The sequence below is a fragment of the Phasianus colchicus genome, chromosome 2 (assembly GCF_987193195.1).
Source record: "Phasianus colchicus chromosome 2, bPhaCol1.hap1.1, whole genome shotgun sequence".
Taxonomy (NCBI): Eukaryota; Metazoa; Chordata; class Aves; order Galliformes; family Phasianidae; genus Phasianus; species Phasianus colchicus.
In genome coordinates this window covers 76,599,954-76,627,114 of record NC_143437.1, presented here as the reverse complement: position 1 = coordinate 76,627,114, position 27,161 = coordinate 76,599,954, and the positions used below count along the sequence as shown (strand labels likewise).

The window sequence follows — 27,161 nt, the reverse complement described above, 5'->3', positions numbered from 1 at the left end:
TAGGATTTGTCTTAAAATGTTTCAGACTTACCTCATCGCTATGACAGAACATAGGAGTAAAAACATTCTCAAGGAGAGAAAGTACGTGCTCATAAGCTTCAAAAAGACACCTCATGGTTTGAAGTTTCACAACATCCTCATATGGACCTTCAGCAACTGCAGAATAATTATTTAAAAAAAAAAAATCAGCATTGCAAGCTAATACAAGTCCAACAGATAAAAAACAGAAATAAACTGATAAAGCATGGCGTAAGTACAGCTTAATAAGGGGTTAACAAGTCTTAACAGCTACAGCAGAAGACTGAGATCATGTTCAGATAAATTAGTCCTGTCAAATCCTGTCTAACTTTCAGTGATACATCACTCCTTCCAAATTCAAACTTACTTCTTTGAATCTCTTCCACAATAAAGGGGTCAAATCTAATTTTGTCAATGCTTTCATCCAGGCAATAGGTTTTGTAAATTTTCTGGACTTCCTCATGAAGAGCCACCTTTTCAGTATCTGAAAGCTCTGGTCGCAAAATTCGGTCATTGAATTCCTCTGAGAATTAAGGAAAAAAAATGCATTTGTTGATCAACTTGGCAAACAAGTAGCAGCATTAAATTAATAAATTCATTTTCCAGCAGATACAGTCACTCATACAGCTTTAGAACAAACAGAAGACATCTCAAAATGTCAAGGTAGCTGCACTCTTATTAAAATTATTCCTAAAAATAAATTGCATTAAAAATAATTATTCCTCATCACAGTGAGGATAAATCCATGAATCCATGAAGGGCCTGAACAGCCCTTTAAACTAATCATCCACGTCCTCTGTTGCTATTTCATTCCTATGCAATATCCTATGCAAGTTCCATCCTATCTTAATAATTTCAATATCTTTAATATCAGGACAACTTGAAAATTAATTTCCTCTGGCTATATGTATTACATATATTCAACACAATAATTCAACATAAAATATACATATATTCAACACAATTATTGTGCAATTCCTGTTTGATCTATTACTCATCATATTAGTGGTATGAAAACTATCCAGAAAGAAGGGAAGACGTGGTAGTGTTCACTTCATTTTTCAATTAACTGACACAAATAACCTTCTTCAGAGAAAGTCTTCCAAGATTTTCTCTGTTTCTTCAAGCTGATTTTGCCCAAAACATTAAAACATTTCCACCAAGTGAAAAACCACCTGCAGTATATATTTATACAGCATAACCTGAGAGACCTACTTCTTGCCCTTTGCTTTATAAGCTAATATACAGTCTCACCATACTTAAAAACACAAGAGAAGATTAGAAATAAGAAAATTCCAAAGTTTACTAAAAAAATTGATCATTGGTAATAGCCAGAGTTTGAGTAACCTTCCTGCTAGAAGCAGAATCTCTAGAGAATTGTATTGGCTGAGAGACTGCTCTATACATTGCACTAGCATTAAACTGAAAACCACTTGGCTCTTTTTTGGTAAGGAGAAGAGATTTTCCTGACATAAAGTCAACACATTTAACCATCCTAAATTACAGAAACTTCACAAAAAAGCAAGATGCTTCTCAGACAACACTCATCTAACAGTAAAACCAAATGCATATATCACAACCAAGATTACTGAATAGAGGAGGTTCCAGCAGCTTTACTGCTCCTGCTGTGTTTCTGCTCTTTAGCTTTAGGTCTAAACATGAAAATCTTTTCATGATGTGGAGCTCATTTTAGAAATACCTCAGTAACCACATATTTAAAGGATGCAGCTGCACAATGTATCTGTGGCTAGAAGTTTCTTCTTACAGAAATACTTTATTTGTAAATGTACAACCTTTATCAATAAACAGAAACACAATTAAGACCTGAAGTCCACATTGACATCAATATTACCAAGATTAGCATTCAAGAATCAGTACATAAGTAAACAAACACAGACCTTGAAAGGTAATCTCTTCCTCAACAATGCTGCTTCGCTCTGTGTCTGAATATTCACTTAAGCATACAAATGGTTAAACCCTGTAAGATCATCAAATACAGCTCAGTACATACATGTAACCTTACCTACAGTCAGGCAGAACTGCAGCACATGGACTGCCCCTTCCTGTTTCAAGAAGTTCATAAATCGAAATAAAAGATCCTGCTGATCTCGGATCTCCTTTAACTCCAGTTTCAGGACCTTCATAGGAAATTTAAAAAAGAACAGTCAATTTTCATATTTTCAGTGAGAACAAAAATAAAGAAAAGAACTGTAGAACAAAAGCAACAGGTAAAGTAAAACAATTAGGCAAGACAGGAATGCAAATAATTGTTGCCTTTTCTTACAGATGGCTTTTTATTTCTTGGCTCTGCAAATTTCTGAAGGAATGGAACCAATGAAGAAGTAGGTTCAGTTGCTTTCTCAGGCTGCAGGAAAAAAAAAAAAAAAAAAGAGAGAGAAAACAACTGGGTAAGAGAGCTTCTTTAAAAGAAGTATAAATTACTCTGGTTTTAGCTTTGTCTGGATGAGGAGCTGCAAGATATGGTTTAGTAGCTTGTGGTAGCGTGAAGACGGTTGAACTAGATGATCTTGTAGGTTGTTTCCAACCTTGTGATTCTATGATTCTATGATTTGTTAGTACTCACTGGACTATCATCAATGAAGATGAGCAGCAAATGGTTGACAGTGTCCTGCAAGAAAACATCATACAAATTTAATATTAAAGAAACTCAAATAGCTGGAAATATTTCAATACTGTGTTAAAGTCATATTAATACTTTATATATATTATTTACAAGTCAGAGAATTTCCTACAAGATTTGCACAGAAACAGTCTTTACTTAGTGGTGGAATTATCTACAAGGTATTTTTGCTGATAGAACAGATCTAGCTACTAATACTTTCAGTTACAGTATCTTCTGCTTATAGTTTGCTGATACATTTGTAAATACTACAGAGGATGATCAGAGGGCTGGAGCACCTCCCCTAGGAGGATGGGCTGAGACAGCCAGGGCTCTTCAGCCTGCAGAAGAGAAGGCTCTAGGGGGAGTTCACTGCAGCCTTCCAGTACCTGAAGGGGGCCTAAAAGAAACCTGAGGAAGGACTTTTTATAAGGGCAGGTAGTGGCAGGACGAAGGAAAATGCCTGTAAAGAGGAAGGTAAGGTAGATTTAGGATAGATATTAGGAAGAAATTATTTACTGTGGGGTGGTGAGACACTGGAACAGGTTGTCCAGAGACTTTGTGAATACCCCCACCCTGGAGGTGCTTAAGGCCAGGCTGGATGGGGCTTTGAGCAACCTGGTCTAGAGGCACGTGTCCCTGCCTACAGCAGAGGTATGGAACTAGATGATCTTAAAGGTCCCTTTCAACCCAAATCATTCTGTGGCTCTATGAAAATCAAAGATGGCAGTATCCCATCTTCATAAGCAAATATCTTCTAATTTACAGAATTAAGGGCAAAGTAATTCATTTTAATACAGGTGCTAAAAGGCTGGCTTACTTAAACTTACTTAAACTGCTATGCAGATGCATACAGCTAGAGCTCAAGTAATTGATAGAATTGATAATTGTATCAATTTGAGGGTGCTTATACTAACAACATCTCCTCATTTGACAGGAATTGTAGTCCTTCATTAAAACTACATTAAGAGATCATGCTAATGCTGTATTTTAATCAGTTCAGTCAGTTAAGCATTCAAATCATATAATGGTTTGAGTTGGAACAAACCTTCAAGGTTATCCAGTTCCAACCCCCCTTACTGTAGGCAGGAACACCTCCCTCCAGACCAAGTTGCTGAAATCTCCATCCAGCCTGGCCTTGAATGTTTCCAGGGAGGGGGCATACACAGCCTCACTGGGCAGCCCGTTCCAGTGTCTCATCACCTTCACAGTAAATAATTTCTTCCTAATACCTAGTCTAAATCTACCCTTTTCCAGTTTAAAGCCATCTCCCCTTGTCCTGTTGCTATTCACCCTTATCAGTTGTAATGAACAAAGACATTAGCCACAAAGATTCCTTTTCTTTAAGCTAAACAAAGCCCACAGCAAGCAAGTTAGTGAGTGTAATTTGCTTTACCATAACACACTTAGGATGAAAACAGTACTACTAAATAAATAAAGATTACTTATGTTTTAAAGTCTTACAGGATCAGCTAAGAAATCCATAGAGGGAAGGAAAACAGAACCAGGCAGAATCTCTCTTATAAGAAGTGCCAGGGATCTGAAAATAAAGAAAATTAAAAAATCAATACCCACACTAAACAACAATTTTTAAGGGAATAAAGTCACTAATAACATTACATTGTACCGGGAAATACTTTAGTATTTAAAAACACATTTTAAGAGTGTTGCAATACTTCCAATAGCAATCACATAATTCAGCAGCAAAGGGCTAGCACTGGCTTGAATATGCAAGTAAAGGGATAAGGTGAGGAGGAGGATAACTTTGGAATTCATTTTGTTGTCCCTAAAATTATAGTACTACATTGTAAGTGTATACTTTGAAGAAAATAACTTTAAATACTTTTTATACCTGCATTCTGTTGATTTGGGGGGCAAAATATAAGGAAAAAGAAGTTCAGTAAGTTTTCTTAAATAGTGAAGTTCATCTCTTCGGCTTCTCAAAGCAACATGGAGTTCTGGTCCATACTCTTCTAAGGCAGCTTGCTGTAAAAATTCTGCATTTTTAACTGGAAGTAGTAAAAAAAAAAAAAAATACGTCACAAGCTGTTGCTTTTTCTAATTGTGAAATAAGAGGTGACTGCTTTTCATTTCAGCTAAAAATTAATACTTTCAGTACATGTACAACTGCCAAAGGAATACGATGTTGTAACTTTAAAAAGAACCTTATCTTAGACTTTGGAGTCTGGCTATGCTAAAAGAAAAATCCCATAGGAATATGATTTCCCTCACTAAATAATTGCAGTTTGCATTATATCCTCAATGATTTTTTCATCCATCACTACTGAAGAACTCAACATTTTGATTCTTCTGAAAAAATGCACTGGCTAAAGTATATCTTTATTTGCTTTTTCCTGACCTCCTTTTTGGTCTCCATTTTACTGGGCTTCTATCTACTGCCTTGCATACAATACAATTCAAGATTAATGTAAACTTGAACATTTATTCAGCCCTGTTATATCCATTTTCCTTCTTAGAACATTTAGAAATAAACACGAAGGAACATATATTAGTACATATAAAAACAGCATGAATCAAACCAGGACAAGCATGGGAACTGCAGGAACACTGCCTCATAATAGGTGCTTGGAGTTGAAAGAGTACCTGCTTTACCAGGTTAAAAACTATACATACTAATTAGCAGCAACAATGTTACATTCCTCCAAGTTACTTCAAAAGACAAGAATTGAGCTGCAATAACTTGCACCCAGTTGTGTGAACAATCCGTCACACGTTGGTGCCAAGAAACATACTGGGGTAGACACTGAATATATTCCTGCTATCTGCAAAGCAAAAGCTTGTTCTCAGCTTACTGAATTTACTACAGAAGACTGCTAACTTGTGCTGCACAACTAAGAACTGCAAGTTGGACTTGGCAATCTTTGTAGGTTCTTTCCAACCACTCTATTGTAACAGATGATACGGGGAATGTGGGAACGTGTACTGCCTGATAGGTCTGCCTAGTTGGCATCACTAAAGGCAGAGAGGAGGAAGGCACAGTCTGGCAGCAACAGGTAATGAACTGTAGAGGTGTCTGCAGAAATAGTAGGAGAGGTAAAGGCAGGAAGAGTAGGAGGAAAGGAAGTAGTTCTCCGAGAAATCATTTTAAGAAGGATATAGAAAGCAAACAGAAAAGGCTAAGTTCAACCAGTTGCTAAAGCAAGGCCTGAAAGCTACCTCCAAACAATGTACAATAGGTGACTGGTTCAGCAACATTTATTAAGAAGAGCTGCTAGAAGTCATTTTCAGGTGCCATTTCATGTATCTGCCTTCAGAAGCTTTTTTGTGTTTAACCTCTGAAGAAAACTGTTTCATTTTCAATGCTGTACATTTAAAATCCATTTGCCAATGGGGAAAAGCATTTTCAGAAATCAAAGGAAATATGAAACGTGACATTAACAGCACTTCAAGATAATCCAATCTAATCTGATCACACTCTCATTCATACCCACTACTCACACGATCAATAAGAATTTCCAAAGTTCAAGTAACAGTATGTATTTATAGATATCAAGCAGATGTTCTGAGGGAAGGGAGGAAAGTTCATGACTGCAGTGAAAGTAAACATCTATGCTTAAAAATTGAATGAAACCACATTTAGTAGATACAGTGCTGTGGAACACAGCCGTGGAAAAGAGTAAAGACAACATTAAGTGTGGTATTTTTAAATATTCCTTCAACGTAGAGTTTGTAATTTTTTATTTGGATATGAATAAAAGATGCTACTTTTCAAAAACGTATGCATTGTCCGTGAGCATAATTACATCTTTTCAACATAATGAACAACTTCATTACGTTAACATGCAGATACGAAATCAGTGTTAGGTGTGAACTCATTCAAGCTATGAAAGTTACAGTCATGCTACAGAACATGCACTCTTTTCATTTGTAATTGCATAGATAGAACACAGAAGAAAATCTTCAGGAAGCACTGCTAAATGATCTTGACTGCTCTGAACAGACAAAAAACATTCTTGTTCACCACACAGATAAAGAAGTTTAATATTCCAAAAGTATGGGGATACAAGTATGTCAGAATTCAAATCTGAAAGATTTTTTGTATCATACCATTTTCCTTATTTGCCTTTGCAACCTCCACCTCCTTAAGAAAAATGTGAAAGGATCTTTTTGGTTGGATGTTGTTTGTTTTTAAACAGGAGGCAGCAATGATAAGAAGATTTAGCAAACATATTAACAAACATGCAGAAATAAATTTTTATACTTGCCATGTGAAAATGAAAACATATTAAATCTTTACAGTACCTTTCTGCCTGGCTTTGGCTATCACTTCTATATGTTTCATTGCTGCCTTCAGCATTTTCTTTGTTACTACAGTTGGAATATCCACCTAAGTAACAGTTTCAAAATAAAAACAGAATTATTCCAGTTTCTTCCCTACAGCATCTTAAAGACAACGAATATCAAACATATTAATTTGTCCCCATTCTAACTATAAAAAGAATCATTCAGAAACAAACCAATGAATTCTCTCTAGATAAATGGACACTGTGCTCATTCTTGTGCATAAAGCACACAACATCACGTAGAACTAAATGCTGTAAACAATACTGCTAACATTTATTTTCAACTTTTTAACAACGTGATTCATCCACTGCAGTAATTATAGTAATACTGTCTGATTTCCAGATCACTGTGGATGAAGCCTAGTTCTATGCAAAGACCACCAACGAAAGCAAACAGTTCCCTGACAGTTCTTAGTACTTGTACGTGCTTAAGTTTATTTTGTTGTATATATTGTCTAAACAGTCACAGAATATAATTACTTTATTACTGACAAAGACAGACACAACGAATTATTACTCAAATTCTAACTTGATACTAAAAGATACTACAGTTGATATAACAACTAATAAACCTTATTACAAGATCAACAGAGGAGGCAACTATTTTTCTGCACCAATAATGGCTCTACAAACAATGTAATTAATACCTGCAGCACATATTAGAATTCCAAATGTGAAGATCTCATTCTAGATTTTCACTTTGAAAGAATTATTTCACTTTCAAATCTCTCTCTACATAATGTCTACATAGATCATTTCCTAATTTCCCTGCAGATTCGCTTTAAAAGCAACAGACTCAAATTCCAGTAAACAAGAAAGTCATCTGGATTTGATATATAAAAAGGAGAGAATCTGGCTGTTCATCAGTCATCACAGAGTGCACATACAACTTGTAGTGCAGAAAATACTGCTGTTACGAAGGAGGGGAAAAGACAAATTTCTAGTAACTGCTCCAACAGAGGGGCCAGCACTGAATAAACCTAGATGCGGAGTTAGAATCTCCTTCTGCTTAGAACAGCCAGAAATTCTGAAGCCTTATTTGTAAAAAAGACTTGAAGCACTTTACTGGAATACTGGGTATATGTGTTAATCATTAAACACACCAACAAATTACTTAGATGTTTATAACGTACTCTGCAGACTGTTTCTTAACAACTATATTAGTATAAGAATGGTATTTTAGTTCTTACAGTAAGCTACTCACTTAAAGTCTCTTCCTCTTAGATAACACAAGAATCTTACCTGTATTTAAAGAATCCAAGGAATGAGAAACCACGAGACCATTTTCTATAGTTCTCTAAATAATTCTCAAAAATTTTTCCACTCAGATTAAGTCACCAAAGGACAGCTAAAAGATCATCTCAAAGTTTTAATACTGCCTTGCAGCAGTGTCAAGAAGACATCCATTTGCAAGAATCTTGCAAGATGGTTTACAATTAGAAACGGTATGAACACCAAAACAAGGAAACAGATAACACACAAAAAAAATTACAAACTGATGTATGACCCATAAGATTGACTTAGGAATTATCATTTGAAAAACTAAAGAACTAGCTGCAAATGGAGAAAGAATATGAATACCTTTCAGTGGCCTTACCTTGTGGATTCTCCGAACTAAGACAGATGCAAAGAAACGCAGTGTGCCTCTCAGTTCATCCACAGAGGATTCATCATCAGTAATATTTCTGCAGTGTCATAAAAACAAGTTGTATAAGAAGGAAAAAAAAACCTGAACATTTGTATTCATCCAACATGAGACAAAAAACTAAAATAGTAAAAATACTAACTGGAATAATAACATCCAACAGTGGCACATCAACAGACGTTAACTGGCTTGAAAGCTACAGAGTGTGAGGAGAGAGTGAGCAGTCTTCTCCTTGAGCAAAATACACAGCATTACCATTCATCTGTGCACTTAACAGTGCCCTAAGAAAAATGTCTGAGCGTAAACTGGAACTGTATCCTGCTCTAATATACTATCTGCCTATAGCAGAGAGGCTGGAACAAGGTGATCTTAAAAGTTCCTTCCAACCTAAACCGTTCTATGATTTGCATGATTTTGAACAAGTAAAATCTAACTTAGCTTCCACATATGTGAAAACAGTTGAAAAAAAGATTGTTTTCTATTTCAGTAGCATGTAGTCTTTGTAAATTATTTGGAGTAAGAGAACTGCAAGCATCTTCCCCAGTTAAGCTAGACTGAACTGGATGTTCCCATTCCTGTGTACTCCACAACTTTATACACTAGAAGAAGTGTACAGAAGAAACTATAAAGAAAACAAAACAAGAACATCTACCTACAGCCACATGAAACAACGGAAGTTGTTTAGTATGTTTCTACTTGGAAAAAAAAAAAAAGGAATAAAGAACTTAAAATACATTCCCAAGTCACTGTGTCAAAATATCATCTAAACTTTTAATCTGGCTTTCCACCTGCTGCAGTACATTAAGTTCAGTGAAAAATCACGTTAAAAATACCTGAAGTTGTTTATGGAAAAAATTCCTTAATTCTATGTCATTTGGAAACTGGATGAAAATGGGAAATACTAAGTCTTAGATGCAGAAATTGCAACTAGTTTGAGTGAAAGAAGAGACCCTAACAGTGGCACTCCACAAATTGCAATGGAATAAATAAAAGCCTACCAAAATGTAAGTATATGTGGACATTAGAGTGTGAGTAAAGATATTGATAAAACTGCACTGTAACAGGTGAGCAGTAACACAACCAAGAAAGCTACACATTGCTTCCCCTAATTACCACACATAAAAGACATCACAGATCTCAGTTTGCATAATGCATATGCAAACCCCTAAACGTTTCTGCCTATGTACTAATTCCAAACATCATTTGTGTAAAAATACACATATATTAGTGCAAGCAGCAGCAGCTGTGTTTGAAAAGCAAATAGTTATGCCCACAGCATCATTTTATGTTATTAAGCATCAGAGTTTTTAAAGCAGTGTGAGCCTAGGTTACTTAGCATCCAAATGCATGTTGAAGGCGACCTCTTAGCTACAGATATTGGTGACCTGGCAGTCAAAGTATATAATTAACTGGAAGATAAAACACCACAAAGAAAGTGGCCTGGCATGAGGAACACAATGATCCTCCAATAGCTAATCATATGTTGATAAAAATACTGTAAGGGAGGGCTTGGTTTGCTTTAAGATCTCACATTTTGGAAGCTATATGACTCACAAATATCTACACTTTGTAAGGAAGCCAAGGGATCAGCAAACACATTGTATGACTATTACTAATATTTGTCAGATAATAGGATACATGAGGTAATTTGGACCAAGAAATTGTTTATTGACACTTGGATAACCAGTGGAAATTTTGGCTAATTCTACTTGGACACAACTTTATGCCACGTACTTTCATGAAATGCCATCAGTTCGCAGAGACATTCCTTTAATCATCAGTGGACTGAAGACTGATTAAAAGGTCAAGCAACTGTAAAACCCCAAATCTCCAGCGAGGCAAGAAGGTCCAAAGAACATTTTAAAAGCATTTTAGAAGTTGGCAGCATTTTCTCAGAATGGAAAAGCTTTAAAAAAAAAAAAAAAAAAAACCACGCTAGAAGAAAAAGACTCAGTCTGTTAATTATAAACAGTTACTGAATCAAATAATTCCTAAAATACACACCCAACTGCTTGTCCATGCAAAGTCATACGGGGTCTACTGATAAACAAAAAACATATGCAAATATTGAAGTGATTTTTTTTTTTCTGTTTGTCAATTATCCATATGAAATTTGACCAACTCCTATAAAAAGCACTACAAAGACTGCAAACTGTCATGCTACACTTGGTAATTCAGTAAAAATTCTGCTTCTGCAAATGCAAAAACTCTTATTTTAGTCACTGTCAAGGAACAAAGGTTTTCACAGGAACGTATCACAAAAGTGCAGTAAGGTAGGTTAAGGTAGGTTAGAATCTGGAGAGCTGGAATGGCAACAGCATAGAAGGGACACATTCCAACTTCAGAATCTCCTATTTAAAATCCAGAATTAGTTGCTAAAAGCAAGACTTCATGTGGTATAAGACTACATAAGCAACTCTGACTCTGACTGGTGTTTTGTAGTTCTGTAAACTTGGATTACTTATAACAGTACTCCAGAGTTGAAAAATAATACTTAAGTATTGGGACTCAATCAATGTATATACTTTGAGAAATACCAATTAAGCAATTCACAAAGATACAACCATCTACTTCAGTAGTGTTCATGAGACTTCAAGTACTAAACTTCATTCCTTGAAATTAAACCCAGTTCGGGGACATTTACTTTTAAATTTTAATCTTCAAAACTGCTGAAGATCACAGGAAAGCACAGAACCACCTGAATGTCTACAGAGAAGACGACCAGAGCTGACAATGCTACTGCTGGGCTGAAACCTGTAAACCTTTCAGGACCAAGCTCTCTCCCTGAAGAATCAGAGATACCATCGCAGTAGAGCTCACTGAACTCCCACTGCACAGTTCATGGGAAGCCCATTGCATCTCATCAGTATGGTGTGGATTTATGGAGCCAGTTCAAAACTTGGAGGTCTGTAGCCATGTAAAACAAAAGACAGCTCACCAGGAAGCAAAATGTAATATGGTCTAGGCTGGCTGGCTCCGTATCAAGTATATTTTGCACTGCACTTGCAGACACGCATATTCCAGCTACGCTATGCCAACTGCATGCTGTATTCCAAACAGCAGTCATCCAGGATACTGGAGATGCACACAGGTAATTTGTGGAACACAAATCTCCTCGCAAGCCAAAACCAAGTGAAATGTTGAAGTGACTGTCCACCAGTCACAAAAAAAAAAAAAAAAAAAAAATCCTAATTTCAAATTATGAAACGCAGAAGATTGTCTCCTTATGTTTCTTTGTTGATCAAACTCAGAGCACACCCTAGTTTTCTGTACTTGAAAGTTAAAAACCTTGAGTTTTCCAACTTGAACACAGTGAATACATAGTGCTCAAGCTCCCTCTGCTGTTTGCACAAGCAGCTGAGTTTTATACTTAAATGTACCCATCAAAGACAACAAAGACAGATGTGATGCATGCAGATGTTAGCCATAATTAAAAACCAGTCAGGCAAAATGACTGCCCAAAAATTCCAGATCCCAGACAGACAAAGAACAGTGGAGAACAAAACAACATATGAATTGTCTTTATCACAGAACTTCACCTCTCCATTTAATGAAAAAGAACGTGGTTTTAACATATTAATAGCAGCACAACCAGTTAAAATTTTAATCTCTTTTAGTATCTTCCTACAAAGTACACTGAGGTGCTAATTTATATAAATACAGCTATAAACTTTTCTTTATATACTAATTTTAAGGTTATTTACACAATACTAATATGCTCAGCTCAAAATAGGCACTCCTCATAGCTTTAAATCTCAGCAAATCATCAGAATCCGTGACAAAAAGGCTAAAACGTGTATTTAGAGTATTTTCTGCACTAATTAAAAGCAGAATTCTTATTTTTGAAAAGCTATGTTTAAAGATTATATTTTGCTCAGAGATGAGAATTTCTTTAGTCTGGAAATAATTTTAGCTCAGTTCATTTAAAACTTTATAAAAACTAAGCCATGCAAATCTTCAAGTGAGAGTTCTTCGAAAATTAACATTTAAAAATAATCAATCTAAAAATGTGTTTTTAGGATGAAATACAAATTTCAGGACAATCTCTACCATATCTAAATTATTAACAGTCCTGCTCTATCCTATGTAATAATTATGAATATGGAGCACTTAGAGGCATGTCTTGTTTGGTTTTTTTTAAAGGAAAATGAATGTTGTTTAACAGTTTGCTTATCATAGAATGACAGAATGGCTCGGGTTGGAAGGGACCTTGAAGCTCACTCAGCCCCAACCTCTTGCTGCATGCAGGGCTGTCCCCCACCAGTTCAGCTGCCCAGGGTACACCCAACCTGGCCTTATGCACCTCCAGGGATGGAGCACCCACAGCTTCTCTGGGCAGCTGTGCTGGTGCCTCACTGCCCTCTGAGTAATGATTACTTTATTTATGCTATTTGAAAATAGTAACTTTAAGGTAAAGCTCATACCTGTACCACGGATAAATAAAATTTTCCAGGACCAATTCAAGCACCTGTGAAGAATGAAGTCATTGCAAAATAAATAAGTGCACTATAAGTAATTGTTAGAGAAGACCACACAGCAGTCTCCTATATCATAACATTTAAACATACAGTTACATACAATGCAGACCTATTGTAAGATCAATTGTTTTGCATAATAGTCAGTACATTCGGCAAAGAGTAATCAACTGTTTTTTTTATGAAGTCTCAAAGTGAAACTGCTTTCACCAGTGCTATGGACAAAGCACAGTACTATGGCCAGTCCGCAATGCAAACCCTGCTTCACACAACAGTTCCCGAATTCCTTGGATCACTTCCCTAATTCCCTAATTCCTCAGTATCTCAGTACCTCATTTTCTGAGGTAGTGTCCAGTGTCCCACGTGGACAGCTACCCATTCTGAACTCATCCGTCCATTTCATTTCATCCATTCCTCTTCTCTGACTCTCCTCTGTGCTCCAGGTAGGACAGTCCATACAGCATGCTCACCACTCCCATAGAAAGTAAAAGCCAAAGTGCAGCTCTGGCACTTCTCCTTATGCCTACACAAATGTTTCAAGTCACAGCACCACAAACAGCAAAAAGAAAGCTTCTGAAGAGATGAAGAAACAGTGTCAAGTAAAAACGGAGAAGGAAGGATGATGTTTTCTTGAGATTTTTTCTCCTTCACTATAGCCCAAGATATATTCCATACCACCTTTTCCTGTCACTGTTTTTGTGTTCAAAGAAAAATGTAAGGTCTGTATGAAAGTAAAGCTGAACATAACAGCTGATATGACAGCGTAATAGTGGGGAACCTATTAGGTCAAGGTTTGAACTGGTGATTGAGCACCTGGTGAAGGGCTGTGGCTGGCCCAGGGAGCATAAACACATTGTTTGCTCCTATGCTCCTGACCAGAAGGGGTGGACCTACCCTGTGCTCACATAAGGGCAGCCACTGAAGGGGGAGCATCACTTAGGCCTAGGCTGCTTCTTGAGAAGGACTGTTAGAGGGCCCCTGTCAGAAGCAAACTTACTTCTTTGTAAGCAGAACACTAGTCCATGAGAGTAAGCATTATTCCTCTTAGAGCATTTGAGACAGGTCTCATTTACGCTATGGATGCAATACAGAAACTCAAGACTTAATAATTTTATGCTATCTTTAGGGCTCTACTCATAATTATACAAGTACACTCAGTAATAAACATACCATGGCCTTTTAAATTCCTCTCAGTTCTTCAGATATAAGCAGTTGATGAGCATTATTTTTCTCTTTTCTACTAAGAATACTGTCTACTCAGATTTGATAAGACACTCTTCCTTTTGCAACTATTCCACTTCAGAGATTTTCTCCCTTTTGGTTTTTCACAATGAAGAAAAAATAGTGTTCCTTCACCCTTTATGAAAGGATGCTTCCCGGTTTGGGATAACTTTGTGTATCTGGATTGTGGACTGAATGAAGTGATTAACACCTTTTTTTTTTTTTTCTTTTAACCTCTAAGTGAACAGATATTAGTACGTTTGTTTTTTTTTTCTTGTTGGAACAAAAACGTTGTTCTGTGTTTCCCCATCTAGTCTAAGGCCTTAATTATGCAATCCCAGGACCAAAGCTTTTCTGAAATCTTGAAATTGTAATACAATCACATAATGATGATGGATGCAGAGCACCTTCCCCACTTCCCCCATCTCTACTTCCATTAAAAGGATGAGGGGAGACAACATCACAGACTCATTACACCCCAAGCCAGGAAAAAAAAAAAATAACCTGAAAATTTTCTTTGGAAGTTAATCTTCAGACAACAGGGAGGAAATCAATCCAGCAGCAGTCTGCAAACACAGACCATTGGCCTTAACAGCAAAAGATCAGAGTACCCAAGACAATTTCACCAATGCCTTCTGTAATACAGCCAGAACATAATACATCAATTTACTCTAGAAACTTCAGTCTCACAGGTACTGAAACATTATTTTTGTTCATGCAGTTTCTAACAAAAACCTCTTTCACGGGTCATACTAGAGCTGAGTTAAAAGAAGTGCCTATCAAAGGGAAAGAATTGCATAAAAATCTGTTCTATGCATCCATATCTGTTTAAAGATTCTTTTTCTTTGTCTATTTTTGCTATACACCTCCCTAGCAATAGCAACTATAGGAGATTATCTTCCCCTTGTAGCAGAGCCTTCAAGCCATAAGACTCAAAGGGATTACAATGCACTACCCTTCAGCTTTCGTTATCTGATTGCTATTTTGAAACTGAAAACCTGCCCATCAAATGCATTAATGCATCTTTATCAGCTGCTAACATAACTTATTGATGCTCTCTTAACCTACTAGAAGAACTGTTTCTAACAACTCTGCTTAGCTCAACCAAACATACAAGTTCTGTTAAAAAATTTCCTGTCATTATTAGATCAGCAAGGAGGGCAGGAAAGGTGCAAGATCAGATGGCCCGCACTACCTTCTTGAGACTCATTCTGTTGACTTCCACCTGAACCACTTCACATGATTTGTCAGGGCTTCTTTTGGTATCTCTTACCTCCAGAGTTGTACCGTATGACTGTAAGGGCTCTGTATTAATGATTATCTGCTGGATAAAGCCATGCAGACAGATCCACTAAGACAAAGAAACCAGGCAGATAACTAACCCAAAATACTCCTGAAGTCTGTGATCCTGAGGTCAAAAGGTCAAGACATATCTTATTAGAATTCAGGTTATCTATATCACCTTTAAAAAAAAAAAAAAAAAAGCCTTGGTCCTGGACACATAGAAGGTAATCCCTATTCACACATTTGCTAAGCAGTTAAGTATGATGCTCCATTCACCATGTTCTCATAAGGCATGATGTATATCCACTTTCAGTTCAGCAGCACCAAAAATATCACTCAAGCAGAGAGAATATCTCAAAGAATGCCATTTAATGAGAAGCAATTTCTTTTTCTATAAAGTATTATTTTCCAGCTCTAAATTGAAATAATGAGTCATTTCATTGAAAGCCTACCTATTTGTCAAGTATTTCACAAAATGACTGGTCCTACAGCATGTGTGAAGTTTTCAATTGGAAAGAGATTAGAAATGTACAACCAAACATACTGCAGGTAGCAGTATTATAAGCAGGAGGAGGAAAAAAAAAAAAAGAAAAGAAATTCATTTCTAGCAAGTACTACATCATTGCAGCTAATCAGTTTCTAGCCGCTGAGACAAGCTTTCTGTTTGTTCTCATAGTAGAGGCTCCAGTTGCCAGGAGGAGGAATGAGAATTACCAAGCCAAATAGGACTGGAAAGTAGCAAGGATTTGATAAGTAAACCAGAGACACAATATAAAAAGCCCTAAAAAAGCAGAGGCTGCTTCCTGAGAGAACAAGCAACTCCCAGTATGAAAGCATGCAGGTGACAGGGCAGCTACATGAGTTCTGGGCTGGCAGGAAGTATGTCATTCATTTGTACATTTTTCACTTCTAGAAGAAAAAAGGAAAAGAAGAGAAAAAAAATCTGGTCCCATACTAAGAGCAAGAATCTGAGAAACTAAACATGAATGAAACATTGGTGAGATCAACAGACAGCACCCTGATTCACTAGCCCATTTCCATAACAATGCTGATCACAAGCAAATGAGCAGTTTTCTGTAGGTTTGACTTGCAAATATCCTTTTGTAAGTAGAGATGAGCTCACTACCTGAATAATAGAATTTGATTCTCCTGTATGCAATCCGTAGCACCTCGATTAAGCTGACCAACAGAAATATCCTAATTCAAAAAGAAAGAAAACGCCAGGAAACTAATATAAAGCAAAAGGCAATAGGAAAAAAAAAAACACTGCAAACAAAATTATAGTGAAGTCAATGCAGTATTTTTTATACAGGATACAGCCCAAACGATCGAACACTGATAGATGCATGGCTGAGGGAGTTCAGAGCTCAACTGTAACAATAATCATGAAGGGAGGGAGGAAAGTCCAATCACATGTTTCTCTTATTGTTCAAAACAATAGAGGGGCTAGATAAGTAAGGCAAGGTTGCAGAAGATTAAGAAACTACAAAACAAGATGAACTGTTGTCACGATCTAAGGTGAAAAATCCATATATTGTGACAAGAATTTGGATTTCTTCTGATTCAAGTTTGAAATGCATTATCTGTAAGTAAAGGAAAATCTATGCCTGATACAATGATTCAAACAAAAAACATTTGGAAATGAGAACATTGCTAGAATGTTTCAACGTGCAAAAGAAGAACTAGAAACACTAATCTAGAATTAAAAAACCCAGAGCTATTCTAATTTTTTGAAGAATCTACTTTTTCAGAAGTGGGCTGAGCTTCACACTGCTTTGGAATCTCATTAATCTTAATTCACTTCTCACTGTATCAGCTTCCCTCTAACGCGTGAGTAACCCACAAAAGAAAACACGAGCAGTCTCTCCTTCCAACCCTAAGCAGATATCTAGTTCCAGTTGTATGTTAAGTGCTGAATTCCCAGTGCAGGGGATGATGAGGAAGGAACACAGTGCGGGCAGAACCTTTAACCAGTACGGAAGAGTTGTAACAGGGAACAACAAAGGGAAATTCAGCATTATAGACAGCATGTGAAAAAGGTGACTCAGGTATGCGAACAGAAGTCTATTTGGGTCCACCAAAGGTTATGACCCTGCTGCACTGCACCAGAAATGCGCAGAACCTCCAGTTAAGCACTCAAAGTAGAGAAAGGAATAAGAAATGTAGCATAGATATAGAAAAGCCATGTCTATGCTGATAAATAAAGTAGGCCCAGAGAGAAGCCAATGAAGTAAAAACAAAGCAACAACAACCAAAAAACTAACAAAAAGGGCCACATTGTTTTGGTAAAAGCAGAAGTACAGTAACAGCAATCAAATACAAAATGTCATTGTATACCAACAAAAGATCACCCCTGAAATGTAACTACAGTATCTACTCAGCTCTTCTGAGTAACACACTACAAAAAACTTTACTGGCTAAGATTACTTATGAAATACAGAAGTCATGCTGTTAAACTAAAGGGAGTTAACAAGTTATCCCCATGTTGGTTTTTTTGTGAGTTAGTTTTGTTTTTCAACTTGCTAAGGGGCATGCTCTGAAGACAGAGCTGAATTACAGTTGGCTTCGCACACAGGTTCTCAGTTGTGAGAGCTGACATGTATGGCTTTGTTCACTTCTGACATGCCATTTATTCCTCCTTTTACCACAGAGCTCCAATGGGGAAATTCTAAATAAATGGAAACAAAGCCACCCAAGGGTTTCTGTATTTATAAGCTTTTAAAAAGGACAGAGATTATCTACTGAGCTTCATGAAGCAGCAACAAAGAAAAAAAAATAAATGATCCTAAAGCAAAACAGCTCTTCGTATATTTTCTAAAGAGAAGAAAACAAAATTCCCGAATTACAATCTAATAAAAATAAAGTAATTATGCTATTCTTTTTGAGTAAATCCAATATCTTCTTTTTTTTTGATCAGTTGCATTACGGCTTGTCTGATGATTTTAAATACCTACAATCACATTTAACATCATCACAGAATTTTGGTACCTTTTGGTAATCTTTTAATCTGTCACTATTTCAACCAACCAAGCAGAATGAAATCCACTGAAATCAGACATGTTTTTCAGTCACTTACTTATACCTGATCTTTCTCCTATACTTCCGAATGTGCACACACACTTCTTGAGTTCTAAGGGTGCTGTTCAGGAACAGTCATGTTTCTGTTAACAAATAAGCCATCTTGCCTCTCTGCATCCAGTCTTTATTCTTCTGATCTGATTGTTAAATGAAAAGTTAACATGCATGCTAAGTACATCTGATTCATTTATCAAGCCAGAAGTAACAGGCCTAAGAAACACATAATTAAAGAAGTCACTGAGCTGCAAGAAACTGAAGAAATGAAACAGCCATTACCTCTGACAGGGATGCATCAACCTTGGAAGGCACTTTCAGATCCAGCCACGGCTGATAGTTTTCCAGGAGTAAAGCAGGTCTGTAGGAAACCATGGAAAAGTTGATGCAACAATACTGCAATTTTCCCACTGACATGCACAAAACAACAGGACAGTCAGTGCCACATATTTAATTTACCTGTGCCTCTTGCATTTGACTTTGCCACACACAGCACAACTGTGACCATGAGGAAATAGCTCCGGCAATTCCAATTGCTAAGAGAAAATATTTGGACAAGTTTACATTTTTTGAAATGATGATTCTCATGATATACTGATACATTAGTAAATTTCTCTTTAGAGTATGCAGTTACAGAGAATTGAGTGGTAGAAAGACAAAGCTGTTTCCCAGCAGGAAAACAAGGCAGCAAGGTACAATATGAGAAACAACTGAACCAAACAGAAAAAGCACTTTTGCTAAACAAAGTTTAAGATGACAGATACCCTCTCACATCTCACATCTCCCCATACGTGAGATGGTCTATAACTAGAACAAACGGTTTCTCTACAAGTCTTGCCTTGCTTGTATCCCTAAAGACAGAAACAGGGATTTCATAAAATAGAATCATAGAATTCTTAGAGCTGGAAGTGACCTTTAAAGACCTTCTAGCCCAACTCCCCTGCAATGAAAAGGGACATGCACAGCTAGATCAGATTGCCCAGGGCCTGATCCAGCCTCACCATGAAAGTCCCCAGGGACGGGGCATCCACATCTCTGGGCAACCTGTTCCAGTGCCTCACCACCATCACTGTAAAAGACTTTTTCCTTATGCTGAACCTAAATCTACCCTCTTTGAGCTTAAAGCCATTTCCCTTGTTCCACTGCCACAGACCTTGCTAAAGAGCCTGTCCCCTTCTCTCCTATATAAATGCTTTTTTTCCTATGGAGTTCAGCACCACTAAAAGAAGCTTGACTACAATCAATAAAGCTGTAGCCAAAATTAGCTACCGAAAGAAAAGGTATCTTTAAAAAAAAAAAAAAGTATTCATAAAGTAATATGCTACTAAGTACTTTCTAAGCTACTTACTACTGAAATGCCAAGTGAAAAATAAGTGAAAAGGTTAAAAGGCCACATCCAGTGAGGCTCCCAGCAACAAGTTTCAGGGACCAATCTGCAGACTCATAGGTTTGATGGGATTATGCATAAACACAGGAGGAATCCACAGTCCTAATCACCACATGCGTGCCACGAGAGCCGCCAGCACGTAGATATAAGTGGTATCGATATCTAATACTTCAAAAGTAGGGCTGCACACGAATTGCCATCCACGTGCACAGCCTCCAAACGTGAAGAGGGACGCGTGCTTACCTTGGGCTTGTATTTGATAGTGTACAGAATGTTGGGCAGGAGGGAGTCCGGTCCCAGCGAGCAATAGAAGGTGACGACGCCAGCCACAAACGACCAGAAGATCATCAGAACGTGAAGGTACCTTACGAAAAACAAGGAAAGACGACGTTTCCCTTCATGCCGGTACGCACATCAGCGCTCCTCCGCGGTGCCGCGGCACAGGGCGGGCTGCAGCGCGGCCAGGAAGCAGCAGCACACGGCTAAACAGCAGCGGGCCCCTCCCCCCCGCCGGATTACCGGTTGAGGAGCAGGGTGGCGGCGGCCAGTCCCAGCAGCAAGCAGCAGAAGAGGGGATACTGCCGGCACGTCTCCCGCAGAGCCTCGGCGCCCCTCACCCGCTGCCGCAGCCTCTCGCCGGCCGCCCGCAGCCAGCCCATGGTGCCGCCGAGCCGGCTCCCAGCCAGCGGGGGAGGCCGCGCCGCTTCCGCCGCCGGCAGCACGTGACGGGGGCGAGGGCGGTGCCGCGGCCGCCATCTTGTTGGCGGCGGGGAAGGCGGGCCCTGCGCTTCCCGCCCCGCCCCGCTGTGCGCGCGCCGCTCGGCTCCCCCTAAAAGTTACAGAGAACCGAGACGGAACGCGTTGTTTGGAATGTAGTTTATTGCTGGAGAGGAAGGCTTCAAGCCGTCTTCACGTTAATAACAGCCCTCTTGGTGCGGAGCAAGTCACGAGATCCCGCGCTGTCTGAATGCTCGTCAGCACTGTGGTTATCCCAGCTCGTGAGGCTCCAAGTTGTGGCAGCGCAGATGAGGGGAAGATGGGCCGTTGCGCACACACACAAACGTTTCAGCAGCTGCTCCTGGGAAATCACAGCGAGAAGGGCTTCTGGGCTGCAAACATGAGAAGACCTCCTCAGCCAGAAGCGCCTATTTTTTAGTTACCTTGAGAAGCAGGCGTTGCCTTTTACTTGGTGTATAATCCCATACGGGCATATCTGGGCAAAGGACACATAGAAAAGTGCTGTTGAGAAGACAAGCCATGTTCACAAATGCACAGCAAAATCCCTAACTCTCTGAAGGAAAAACCGTCACTGGGAACACAAGTCAATATCTAGAAAACGAAAGCTGAAAATAGCTTTCAGACACATCCCTCAGATGGTTGTCATTTTATGCAACACTTCCCTTGACCTCCACATCAGGTGAAATGCTGCAGTTTGACTTCAGCATGCTGACCTTTCTCAGAGAGCCTGGCACAAGCCCCAGGCAGGATTGGATTTCCTTAAGAGTGCCTGCACAGTATTATTTCATGCCAGTCCACATGTTTTCTATTAGGCATTTAAAAAAAAAAAAAAACACCCACACAAATAAGGTGCACATTTACAGCAAGGCTCTGTGCAGCCTGTTCAGAGGAAATTAATTTTCCTCAGAATATGCATTTTTACTGCTTTCTAACTTGATCCTCTCAGTTCTTCTTGGGATTTTTTTGTCTTTCTTTTTTTAATGCTTTTAATAAGGAATAACTCTTTAAAATGTGTAACATTTAAAATATTTCATATATTATGTTAGTCATCACATCTCTATTTGGGACATAGGAAGTGACTCTCAAAGCAAACCAGCAGCAGCCAGGAAAAGAAGTCAGATTCTGCTTCTATCTGAGTTCTGTACTTTATGTAAAATTTCTTCTAAATTACAGATTCAAAGTTCAAGCATATGTTTATTTCACATAAAACTGACACATTCCTATTTGGCAGTAATTACACCTCATTATCTGAGAAGACTCAAGATTTTCCTCAATTCAGTTTTGCTCTGCTGGCCACGTACTGCCACAACCTGCTTTACCCCATCCTCCTCCACCGTAGTGCAACCCCGGGGCACCCTCTACAGCCCATGCCTGACTTCTGCTACACTGAAAAACATTGAGGAGATTTGCTTGCCAGCAAAACAGAAATCCTATTTAACAAAATGAGATTGCTTTTTGTTGTTTTTGTGTTTTAGTTTAATCTTATATGTTTCTTTAGGCAGCAAGCTATAGTACAGATTCACATAGGCAGAATGCATTTAGTTTATTCTGCATACGGTCTGCTTTTGCCCTTCAGGTTTTCTTATTGGTTTTGTCTTCAGTCTATAATGTCTCCTTTTCAAAATTACTTGTTTTTCTCAAGGATAAGGCTGCTGAGGCTAACTTGCATCATACAATCCTTCATATCTAACCTGTTTTCCCTTATGCATCATTTCCCACAAGTTCTGATAATTTCTGTGGGACCTTTCCAGAAGCTGAAATTAAAGGATTCACTTCCATTTTTAACTAGAACTTTTCAGCAGAAAGCTTTCTTGAAATAAATTTCAAAAGAACATTCAGCAAATAGGTAAGAAATGTGAACAGACTCAGATCCCAAGAAAATTAAGCATTAACAGGCAATTCAACTTTTCAGATGAAAACTTTAAGAATGTCCACCAAGTTACCGCTTCAGTTCATGAATTCAGATAATTATTAGCATTTAGGTAAAGAAAACTGGTTCTACTGTTACAAATGCAGTCACGTGCATTTGTCTGTTACTGAATTAATAGTCTGCTAATAATCAGATTTACAGCCTTTCGAGGGTCAGCTCCCTGCACTGTCTGTACAGACCTGCACTCATTGCTTGTGTGATCGCGTGCTGCCCTCCATGGGACTGGGCTCTTACCTTTGCTTCCTGGACTACCACATTCTCCAACCACGAGTTGATCCACAATATTACAAGATTAAATTGGATAGGGATAAGCCAGGGCATAAGTTAACCTCTGGACACAGCAACAGAGCCTTTAGATTACTGGGCAAAATCCCACATGAATTGTCTTTAGAAGAACAGGGAAGGGGAGCTGCTTTGGGAGAACAAAATGTCAGAAAGAAAGGAAAAATTTGCTAAGAAAGATAGGTGAAACATCTCAAAAGATCATTGATCTGCACAGTTTGTCTTTTAAATTACAGAGAGAAGAACGGAGTATATTAGAGGTGAAAGTAATTTGTCCTCTGACAAATAGTAGTTCATGGGACATTAAAACAAGGATGTAGAGTGGAAATTTGCAAAGTGGCTGCAGAAGGCAATAATTCACAGACCACAAGAAATAAAGAAATAAATATAGGCAAAAACAACAACAAAAAAAAAAAAACAAAAAAACCTCCCCCCAAAAAACCCCAACAGAGAATACCTGTAAAGAGAGGCATTAGACCAATAGAGGAGACACTACATATATGCTTGAAGAAATTAACATTAGGTTTGTGGTAAATGTTTGGCAAAGGTATAATCTCCAGTTTTTGTAGTATAAGAGCAAGAGATAAGCTGTTTAGGTATGAATTTAACCTAATATTGAGGATTTTTTTCATTTTTCATGGTGGCTGGATTTGAGAATTTGCAAGAAAAAAATTGCAAAAGAAGAGCTGTACCAATGGAAATAGTTAAAAGAATGTTATAGCACATGTTTAAGAGCTCAATCTAAATGAAATTATCTGTTTAGAATGGGGTTTAAAGAAAATCCTGTCCTGGAAAGGTAACTATTTTCACCAAGTATGTCACATCCTGAGTTTGTTTCCACTGATAGCTTGATGGTTAATGAGTGAAATTCTCACATTTGAGGAGGAGCCTGAGCCACATTCCCTCGATTCTGCTGAACTAGAAAGTGTCAGGAAAGCACTCATAAGATGACATGCACTTCTGGTACAGACTAGGTGATGCAGCACCTGTGCCTCTCATAAATAAGATGAGACCTGTAAGACTCAAAGTGCAGTGCAAGTTTTTCACAAGAGATACTCAACGGATACATAAAATAGCTGTGCTGGATCAGCAAATGTTCATCCAGGTGAGCAACCTGCTTGTGATGATGGCCAACAGGGGATACCTAGGAAAGAGTTATAAAAACATAACAAGAATATAATACTTTCCCAGAACATTCTTGACTCTGATTTGAATCTTGGGCATATCCTGAAAAGGAATTTTTTTGCTGAGTTTCAAATTAGTTTTTGAACTACCATGAGCATAAACACCCACCAAAGTCACAGAGAAAGGCATTCCACCACTTAATTCTGCTTGTGAGGGTGACAATGCTTAGGAATGGCTCAAGAACTTTCATTTAGTACTGTGAAATTATTGAGTTAGATAGTGGAAAAAAAATCATCTCTTACGTAGTGCAATTGCTGCTTATCACTGTATAAAATTAACCTCACCTCCTCAGCAAGCCATCCTTTAGAAAATGAATTGATTTTTTGGCATTTTTAACTTACATCATTAATTTTTCTTCAAGAGAACACCTTTGTACTTTTGGACATCTTTGCTGCTCTCTTTGTCATTTCCAGATCTATTATCCTTTGTTTTGTAGTGCTGGAGTAGGGAGAGGCTGCAGCAGGCAAAACAAAAGTGTTCAACTGAACTTCCACAATTTTTATTAGTTGCCTAGGTGCCTTGATTAAATAGTTCTTTAATAGTTTGGGTTTTTTTGTCCCCCTTGATGCACTTGAATGTATCTTTTCTACTTTAAATTATGAATTACTGTCTTATTTGTACACGACTAGGTTGTTTTTATTTTTTATTTTATTATTATTATTATTATTTATTTTCCCCTTTCAAATAGTGAAAAATTTCCCCCCACTTCAAGTCTTCACATAGCTGAGTTCTAGACAACACACAGGACTTGTTAAAGTGGAAAAAAGCCTCAGTGCAGCTAAAGACTGTCACCTTGTATGAGGGAAGGCTTTCTACTGATAAAATCTGTCACGCCTCCTGCTATTGATCATGTAAACCCTGATATAGAGATTTTTTTTCTTTTAAGTAGCGACAAGCAAGCTGGTACCCTGAAGTCCACTGCTTTAGCTTTTGTAGGTACAACAGCAGATGCCTGAAGTGTTTTTGTTAGGTCAGCATTCCGAGTGATATTTTTAGTTTGAGCAACCGGTTTCTCTGAGAACATGAAGCATTTAGGAACAGTGTAGGGTAAGAGCTAAACAACATTTATTATCACCCTCAAAAAAAACCACATTATTTGCACTTCAGCTAAATCTTTCATTAACCACTTCACAGAAATGGTTAGTGCTAGCTGTATAACCAAGGCTGTTTTGATTACCATTTGTTGACTGAGGATGTATGCAGTATGTTGGACATTTTTCCTTCATTTATATGATGTACAGCAAAAAATAGGCATTTTTAGAATGGCTAGAGACAAAAATAATAATGGGACATAAATGTTAAGTTTTCCTGGCAAGAATATGGGGTATGACAAAAGCATAAAAATTCTCTTTTATGCTAACAGACTGATGCACAAGATGATGCTGCATAAGCCTGAAGAGAGACTTATTTCTCCTCATACACAAGGATGAGTTTTGAAGCTTTTTGAAGAAACTTCTTGATGCATATGGGCGATCTGCTAGTATTAACTGTTATGTATAAATTGAGCACAAAACCCAACGGTAAAGCTCCGCTGTAAGAGGAATATGAGCTTTAATGAGAAAATTTAAGGAGTTGGGCTCAGCAGCAAGTTCTGCAAAGCCAGGCTTCTCTACAGCTGATAGCTGATCAATGTTGCCCTCATCAGACAGCAGCTGCCAAAGTTCCTGAAGGTATGCCGAACCATTTGTTCCCCACACTGCTGGAATATTAAATAGACCAGTGGTACTATGGTGTTATTGCTGTATACCACTTTTAGTTCTGGCAGTAATGGTGCTTCTGAAGAAGACCATGATTCCTCCACAGACCTGTTTGCAGACATAGCTTGCTAAACCTCTCTTCTGAGCCACGAAGAACAGCTACTTGCGACTTCTCCCAGACAATCTGCAACTTAGTTCCTAGTTACAATGCATGCTCACCACCTACGTGGTGGTGTTCCCTGAATTGCTCCTTTGGGGAAGGAGAATGCATACTCAGCAAGTAAGAGGAGCTGTATGAAAGCAGGACAAGTTATGAAATCAGCACATGGGAAGAGACAGCTGAAGGTGTTCTATGGTTAAATGTATGACTAGCTGAAGAGTTAGAACCGTGTTTCTTACAAGTTGATAATTTGATCTGAATAAATGAATTCAGACCACGTGAACATTTTGTCTAGAATACAGCCTGCTCTATTTACCAATTTAAGTATCAAATTTCTGCACTACTGAAAGTTTTGCTTTTTATTTTAGGTAACTAGTATCCCAGCTGGGAAAGACACTGGAGCTAACAGGAACTGAGATTGTATGAGGGAATACCATCATTCAGTAATGATACTTTCTAGATCAGTTGCTTATTTGTGACTGAATGACTTGCTACTACATAAACTACCTGGCAAATCTGTGTTATTGCACTAAAGTATAAAAAGAATCTACTTTAAACATAAGGTAGTCATGAAGCTTCCTGTTTCAGGGATACATAAATATTTTTAAGTATATACTAGTAAATGGGCATGTTAATATATGAAAATCATCTTACCATATTTCTTCTCAAACTGTAAGGAATTATATTTCCTTCCCCTCAAGGAGCTGCGAGTATTTACTCTTATCTCCAGAGTTCCAGGTACTCTGTACACCTTGTTTCTGGTATTTTTTTCCCTTCAAGAATTCTAATGATCGAGATTTGAAGTTTCAACAGATGAATTTAAGATAGCTCTTTATATTGCATAGAAATGGCAGGCTTTAGATAAACCTGAAGTTGGGTTCAGCGTGTTTCAGATACAAGAGGGGACAATTTTTCCTTTGAGAAAGCAGATTTTGCTTCAGAATGAAGGTATCAAAATGGGGAAAGGCGGCTTTAATATCATACAGATTCCCAGGGGCATGTGTTGGACCCTTAAGACATTATTTGTTTAGGCACAGTAGTAAACTCTGCTGATCATTACCATCCACCACTTTGAATATGGTAAAATTGTAATTGAGTACCAACCTATCACCAGACTGTTGTTTATAGCCTACGACCACTGTA

At 38.0% G+C, this 27,161-nt stretch overlaps 1 protein-coding gene and 1 long non-coding RNA gene across 3 annotated transcripts in view; both read right to left on the bottom strand.

The window, feature by feature from the left end:
* SNX14 (sorting nexin 14) overlaps nucleotides 1–20,751 on the bottom strand; it is a 46,663-nt gene extending 25,912 nt beyond the window's left edge. For both annotated transcript variants that reach the window (XM_031611186.2, XM_031611187.2), the window contains exons 1-14: nucleotides 20,546–20,751; nucleotides 20,270–20,390; nucleotides 19,099–19,175; nucleotides 18,922–19,000; nucleotides 13,012–13,055; nucleotides 8,540–8,627; nucleotides 6,902–6,986; nucleotides 4,491–4,647; nucleotides 4,103–4,178; nucleotides 2,603–2,647; nucleotides 2,303–2,383; nucleotides 2,042–2,156; nucleotides 386–541; nucleotides 32–156 (exon numbers count right to left, since the gene is read on the bottom strand). In XM_031611186.2, the coding sequence (XP_031467046.1) occupies nucleotides 32–156; nucleotides 386–541; nucleotides 2,042–2,156; nucleotides 2,303–2,383; nucleotides 2,603–2,647; nucleotides 4,103–4,178; nucleotides 4,491–4,647; nucleotides 6,902–6,986; nucleotides 8,540–8,627; nucleotides 13,012–13,055; nucleotides 18,922–19,000; nucleotides 19,099–19,175; nucleotides 20,270–20,390; nucleotides 20,546–20,685 (1,389 nt within the window). In that variant the 5' untranslated portion in view covers nucleotides 20,686–20,751. The remainder of the gene's footprint in view (nucleotides 1–31; nucleotides 157–385; nucleotides 542–2,041; nucleotides 2,157–2,302; nucleotides 2,384–2,602; nucleotides 2,648–4,102; nucleotides 4,179–4,490; nucleotides 4,648–6,901; nucleotides 6,987–8,539; nucleotides 8,628–13,011; nucleotides 13,056–18,921; nucleotides 19,001–19,098; nucleotides 19,176–20,269; nucleotides 20,391–20,545) is intronic.
* A 136-nt stretch (nucleotides 20,752–20,887) lies between these two features.
* Nucleotides 20,888–25,531, bottom strand: LOC149919120 (uncharacterized). The gene is made up of 2 exons (XR_016464449.1): nucleotides 21,187–25,531; nucleotides 20,888–21,104 (listed from the first exon to the last, which is right to left on the bottom strand). It is a non-coding gene; the product is annotated as an uncharacterized LOC149919120 (long non-coding RNA).
* Between the last annotated feature and the right edge of the window lie 1,630 nt (nucleotides 25,532–27,161).